At 47.7% G+C, this 7,500-nt stretch overlaps 1 protein-coding gene across 1 annotated transcript in view; it reads right to left on the reverse strand.

Annotated features, from left to right (window-relative positions):
- The window catches only part of nrp2a (neuropilin 2a), a gene marked incomplete at its 5' end in the record, with an annotated part of 105,797 nt that overhangs the window by 38,225 nt on the left and 60,072 nt on the right, over nt 1-7,500 (reverse strand). The window contains 1 exon segment of the mRNA XM_083632938.1: nt 1,559-1,703. Coding sequence (XP_083489064.1) covers nt 1,559-1,703 — 145 coding nt within the window.

Here is a 7,500-nt window from a genome sequence, read left to right on the forward strand (position 1 = left end):
AGAGAGAGAGAGAAAGATGGAGTGGGGGAGAGAGGGTGAGAGAGAGAGGGGGGGGAGAGAGAGAGAGACGGAGAAGAAAGCAGGCAGGGAGATGACGCTGGTTGGTGCTTCATGGAAGCAATAACAGAGTAAAAAAGTTTCCCTTAATTAGCACTACTGTATATGTTTGAAAGTGAGATTGTGGGAAGAAACCCAAATGCACGTGTGTGTGTGTGTGTGTGTGTGTGTGTGTGTGTGTGTGTGTGTGTGTGTGTGTGTGTGTGTGTGTGTGTGTGTGTGTGTGTGTGTGTGCGAGAGTGCGTCTGCATTTGTGATTGTACTTAGGGATTCGTAATGGTACTCTAGACTTACTTCCGGTGTTGTTGCTACGGGGTTCACTCTCTTATGGGTTACGCCCACTGACGCCAAACTCAATACAAAAGCCTGTCCGTTTTACTGTTGTCTTGCTTGTCACTAGGTGACACGACTTTAGACCTGTTATGACACTATACGTGTCTTGTTTATTTACAAAATTCACATCCGCGCTCATTGTTCTGAATGGCGGGTTACCCCCAGTTCTGGGTCCCTTCCTGCCTCCTTTGCTCGGGGGACGTCAGAGTAACATTACGAATGGTCGGATGGATTATCAATACCATTATTGGACTGAAGTTGCCTAAGAGCTGATATTATGTGACAATATTGAATCTCTTAGTTCAAATTGGCTAAGTGGGTGGCGGTGTCTGTGGCGGTGGTGTCTGTCACAATTGTGATGTCATCAGTGATGTCACTTGAGCAATTGTGATCTCATCAGTGATGTCACTCTAGCAATTGTGATGTCATCAGTCATGTAATAAATCCTTTCTGGTACAAGCCGATGGCACACAGTTGCACACGATGGCACCTAGGTCGGTGGGTGGTGTCTGTCTGTCTGTCTGTCTGTCGCTGAGTCTCTCCACCCTAGGAATCTTTCAAATGGATCATTTGTGACATATAGTCTGGTGAAAGGGGTAACAAGTAGGCCACCATGAAATCGCACCAAAGGTTGTTAAAAAAATATTACGCAAGTTTAGATGTTGAAGAACCCAGTCAATATCAATCAACAGTTTTATCATCCCTAAATACGTGTGTTGTTTTGTGATCACTAAAGCTTGTTCAGGGAAAACCAAGCTTGTTTGTTCACCAACTTTCAGGGCGATTCAAATAAAAATGTTAGCATTTCCTACAGAAATGTCCTCTTGGCAGGGTGGAAAAGCGAGAGACTAGAGAAGCAGGCTTGTGCCCACAAGGTTGCTGGTTCAAATCCCTTGAAGCGTTTTGGAAAACCCGGCTGGGAAAATGTGACTGATTCAGTCACATTTTCCCCATCTGGTTTCTCCAGTGTAGAACAGGAATAAATCCAACAGGATAAGACTGGCAGTGTACTGGTGAGCTCCCAGTGTGACAGTGTGTTTAACTATAATATGAAGCAGGGAGTCAGTGGAATAGAGAGCAGGCTCAGTGGACATGGTAAAAAAAAAAAACACCTGTTAAAACAAAAGCTCACCTCAGGACACACACATTCCCACACACCCACACACACCTGTTATCTGGCAGCCGTACAGCTCGAAGCGCAGGGCGATGCCGTTCCTCCAGGTCTGTGGTCGGATGCGCACGAAGCGAGCCAAAACGGGCTGGGGCACCCGGTTCAGAACCACCTCAGCCGGGTCTGTGTTGGCATGGAAGACCTGGCAGAACAAAGAGACGTGGAGTCTGGTTACAGGCCAGCTGGGAGATGAGGTACATGCAAAAACACATACGCATACACCTAGAGATACACCTCCAAGTGTGTGTGTGTGTGTGTGTGTGTGTGTGTGTGTGTGTGTGTGTGTGTGTGTATGTGTGTGTGAATGTGTGGAAACATATGTGACGCACAATATTACTGAAATAGAATACCCGTGCTCACCTAGGGCTGGGCGACATGGACAAAATCAAATATCACAATATTTCTGACCAAATACCTCGATGTCGACGATATTGTAGGAATGACTATTGGTGCATTCACACAATATTTGACACAATGAGATTTGAGATAAATCATCAGTAATGTGGATGAAATGACTACGTGGGTAAAGACAAATAATAGAACAGCTAGAATAGAATTTAACCAACGCTCTGAAGAAGGATCAGCGCAGAATAAAGCCAAATAAAGAAGTGAAATGTGAGTTATTTTGTCCTCCTTGACTTTGTAAATTGAGACATTCTACCCTTTGATCTTTTTTGGATTTGGGGTTTAGCGCTCCACTGGAGGAGCTCATTGTTGAAGCGCAACCTTCTCTTTCTAAATAGAATTGAACAGTCTGGTAAGTTCAGAAAATTACATCACTTGACTGGAATGCAGCCTTTGCAACCAGGAAGACAACACTTTTATGCCATAATCATGATACTACGATATCCAAAATCTAAGACGATAACTAAAGTCTCATATCACAATATTCATATAATATCCATATATTAGCCAGATCTACGCTCACCAAACCTTTCCTGGATAAATAAAGGTTACAAATCGCTCTCTCTCTCTTTCTGTCTCGCTCTGTCTCTCTCTGTCTCTCTCTCTCACACACACACACACACACACACACACACACACACACACACACACACACACACACACACACACACACCACAGTGTACCCCCTCGCTCTAACACCCACCCACAGTGCGTGGTTTCGCTTGGCTACACGCACACAGTGGCAGGCCGGACAAAGCAGAGACAACCCAAACACGGATCCGATGTCACCGGGCCAGCTGTCGGTGTGTTTTGGGGTCACGGGTTCAGGGGCTGGGAGGGTGGGAAAGACCCGGGATGGATGGGGGTCTCCCCTCTCTGCTCGCTCGTCCTCCATGCCGGTGTCCATAGGAAGCTGTGTGAGAGACATGCTGGTGTCCATAGGAAGCTGTGTGAGAGACGTGACCTGACACGGCCAATTACGATTGGCTGTCAAGCGCAGGAAGACGCTTCCAGGTGGGCAGGATGCGAGTGAAAGCCACTTCCTGAGGCGAGACGCCCCTCGAGCATCAACATTGGCCCCTCCCTTCCTTCCACAGGGCCTTAAGTGGCGGGGTGGGGCTGCTAGGGGGGGGTCGGAGGGCAAATGTAAGCGGGGTGGGTCAGGTTACGTCCTGTTTTGGGACGGACAGACGTCCCGCGGTGCTCCAGGGTGCGGGACGGGGGGACGGGGGCGTTCGATGACAGAAGCAAATCTTTCTTCCTTCCGTACCTTCTCTCTCTGACTGAAACCATATCCTGCCTCACCTCGCAATTACAAATAAGCTCTTCCTGTATTGGGGGGTGTATCTGGACAAAAGGGGAATGGTTAGAAATACTGTCTAATAATGGGAAACACTACTACTGGACACCATTAAGACTATAGAATGGGCTTATTGGAAAAGAATCTGGAAATGTGTCACGCGTCACACTTAGAAAATAGGACTGAATCCTAAACGATCGCTTGAGCAAGGCGTGAGCGTGTCTTCAGCGTGGCTTCAGCATGGCTTCAGCGTGGCTTCAGCGTGTCTTCAGCGTGGCTTCAGCGTGGCTTCAGCGTGGCTTCAGCGTGGCTTCAGCGTGGCTTCAGCATGGCTTCAGCGTGGCTTCAGCGTGGCTTCAGCGTGGCTTCAGCGTGGCTTCAGCATGGCTTCAGCGTGGCTTCAGCGTGGCTTCAGCGTGTCTTCAGCGTGGCTTCTGCGTGGCTTCAGCGTGGCTTCAGCGTGTCTTCAGCGTGTCTTCAGCGTGGCTTCAGCGTGGCTTCAGCGTGGCTTCAGCGTAGCTTCAGTGTGTCTTCAGCATGGCTTCAGCGTGGCTTCAGCGTGGCTTCAGTGTGGCTTCAGCGTGGCTTCAGTGTGTCTTCAGCGTGGCTTCAGCGTGTCTTCAGCGTGGCTTCAGCGTGGCTTCAGCGTGTCTTCAGCGTGTCTTCAGCGTGGCTTCAGCGTGACACGCGCGCGGCTGGTGTGAACAGCCTCGCCCGTTAACGACGACACCTAAATGAAACTTGTGGGTTCAGCGTAGGTTGAGCTTAGGTTGAGCGTTGCTTCGGCGTATAGTGTGAACGGGGGCTAAGGGTGGGATCCACCACTGCTGCCAGGATAACACTTGGATTATAATAGTGGAAATCGGCAAAAATGCCAGAGTTACGTGAATGGGCCAATTATACAATGACAAACACAGCGAGTTGCTAAGATAAGGTTTAGCGTACAGGTTGACACAATAAACAATTGAATAAAAAACAAAACAGAAACAGCAACAGAAACATCTTTTACCACATCTTTCTCCATCCACTCATTTTGCACTCCTACAAAGAGTCTGGCCGGGATCCCTTCCCCACCTCCCCTGTCTGTGGCTACTGGCAATACCACACACAAAAGACACAGGAAACCACAGGATCCCACACACACACACACACACACACACGCACACACGCACACACACACACACGCACACGCACACGCACACGCGCACACGCACACACACACACACACACACACACACACACACACACAATATACACAAGAACAGGAGCACATGCGTTACTCCAGACTGAGTGGGATAGAGAGTGGAAAGAGGAACTGACTGTCTGACTGTTAAGTGTCATTCACCCTGTCAGGCTGCGGTGGACCAGGCCAGGCCAGCAGATAGCAGAGCTGCTGTTGGCTCTGGCGGCTAACGCTAACCGCTACATCACCGGCTGCAGGCACAGTGGAAGCACACCAGCTTACACGCATTAGAGAGATAAAAGGCCTCATTTCCTCCTACACATTTTGGAGCCCCGATCAAATCCACGCCCGACTTGTTATTTACACAAGATGATGATACCCAAAGCACTGGGCTGTGATATGTCAAAAACTGAACCTAATTTCTATCATTCTCCAAGTCATGAATGTTGTATTTGATGCGGTGATATTGAAATTTAGTCAAGTAAAGCAAGGGTTGGCCCTAATGTAAAGTCACGTGACTTTTTCATGACAGAATGAGTCACTTCCTTAACTTGGCAAGGCAATTCCGTGATTTTCTTGTAAATATGCAGTTTGTGGTCTTGAATGTATATAAAAACTATACAAAATATGAAAATTGAAGTCTACCGATCTTTCAAAAAAGAAAAGAAAATAAACTATTTGCATTTTTTGGCAGTTTGGAAAAGTAGAGGTGAAGTGGGTGGAGTTATCTCAGGACAACCAATCATAATTAGGAGAAAGCTCCAAGGATGTAGGCGGCATACTGTGTTCATATCGTTTGCATGACGCTGCTCAGAACACTGGACAGGCAAGATAGAACGTGATGTGGCCACGCCCCCACCGTTCTCAGAAATGACACGGGCAGCCAGATTGGCTGTTTTTGAGCTCTGGTTTATCCTAGCAGTTTCTTTTAACTCCTACTTGGGTTGGTCATTAATGTGCTGGTCAGCTTGTGATATCCTATATTTAAAAATAGATATTTGAGACTGGCTTGGTCAGAGGCTGAAGGGGCAAACAGTCTGGTTTCCACTACAGCTGGGCTTGCCTTGGAGAAAAAGAACACCACCATCTAATACGATGAATGCGTGAAACAAGCTGGAACACACGTTCTGCTGTATTCCCGTAAAGTGACCCATTTGTAAAAAAAGAAAAAAAAAAAAAAAACTGATATTCCCTGACGTCCCCGAGAGAATTCCCTAAATTCCCCGACGTTCCCCGTCTGCGATCCACCCGCTCAAAATCACATGATTCTCCGTGACCAGTGGGACTAAGACTTTGAAATGGTGCTCGCGCGCCGCGTGGGGAGTGTTATTTGATTTTGTGCATGGCCTGATTTAATCACGCCGAGCTGACACTGGTAATACAAAGCCGGGTGAGTGCTTGGACAGATAAGCGAGGCTATCTCTGGTGTATCTGTTGGACTGGGGAGAGACGGGCATTACGTTTACCTAGGGGAGCAAACACTGGGGACGTGGGCTCTTATGGGGGTTAGGTAAACACACACACACACGCACACGCACGCTCACACACACACGCACACACACACACGCACACACACACACACACACACAAGCATATGATGGGGGGTCCTCGCTGTCAGGTGAAAAGAAGCGGCTGGCGACTGCACATGTATCAGATGTCCGAAGGCCAGTGGAAACAGACGAGGAGAAGGTGGAGGAAGGAGCCAGGGAGAAAGAGAGAGGGTTGGACGGAGGGCAAGAGATAACATTTAATGACTAGGAGCGAGGAATGTGAGGAGGAGGAGCCAGGCAGGCAGGGGGCGCTGTGAGCGGGAAGGGAAGGACAAGCAGCAGAGGGATCACGGGGATGTCTCCTCCTTCACAAAATGATGCTGTGTCCAATTAGACCAGCTGAATGGAAATGGCAAAATTCAATAAAATGTTTCTTTCCTCGATTTAGTCAAATAAATTGGTAACACTTTAGTTGAAGTGCACTGTGATGCATTTGAAGCACATTATAACCCCATTGGAAGCACAGATGATCTCGTCTGACAACATTACATTCAATTTAATATCATTGTCATCAACTATGCAGTTGGCCCATAAAGCATTCGAGCCCCCTAATGAGCGTTGTGTTTGCTATCTCACGCCCTGTCTCTGATGATTATCATAGATGTTCAATGTGCTCATAGGACTCTTAGGATGACTTACAATGTGTTATCAGCACCACAGCTTTTACAATGGCTTGAATTTTTCTTTTAGAAATGATGTGATCAATTGCGAAGACGCATTGTTGAGTACATATGGATCTAGGCTTGGCACGATCAGCTCCGGTTTCATTGTACAACAGTTCAAAAGTGGCTGTGCGCGTTCTGAAATGTCGTCTGTAAAGTATCTGTGCACCGCTAGCGACTGCCCAGAAGATGTCATCTCTGCTGTCACGTCCACGCATGAGTCTCCATTGTGGTCGTATGGCTGTTAGCTGGTAGCTACATTAGAATATCGCCATCTGCGTTTATTTGTGTTCATGTGGGGATGAAAGCAGGGGGGGGGGGGGGGGTATGGTCTACATTAGCCCAAAATAAACAGCGACAACTTGCTCAACATCAACCAATTCCTGAGAGACTCAAGAGAGATACTTGAGAGACTCTGGATATGGGAGGAGAGAGAGAGAGAGAGGGAGAGAGAGGGAGAGAGAGAGAGAGAGAGAGGAAGAGAGAGAGAGAGAGAGAGAGAGAGAGAGGGAGAGGAAGAGAGAGAGGGAGAGGAAGAGAGAGAGAGAGGGAGAGGAAGAGAGGGAGAGAGAGAGTTTTTGATTCTTGTTTTATTGAATGTCTTTTTTTAATTGTTGAACTGTTATGAGTCTATTTATAGTCATTATGGAGTGCTAACCGTGCGCGCGGACACACACGCACGCACGCACGCACGCACGCACGCACGCACACACACACACACCACACACACACACACACACACACACACACACACACACACACACACACACACACACACACACGGTACCTTCATGCTTTGGCAACATTGTTTGTAAACTTTTATGCCAATAAAGCAAATT

The sequence above is a fragment of the Poromitra crassiceps genome (assembly GCF_964638095.1).
Source record: "Poromitra crassiceps genome assembly, chromosome: 3".
NCBI lineage: Eukaryota > Metazoa > Chordata > Actinopteri > Beryciformes > Melamphaidae > Poromitra > Poromitra crassiceps.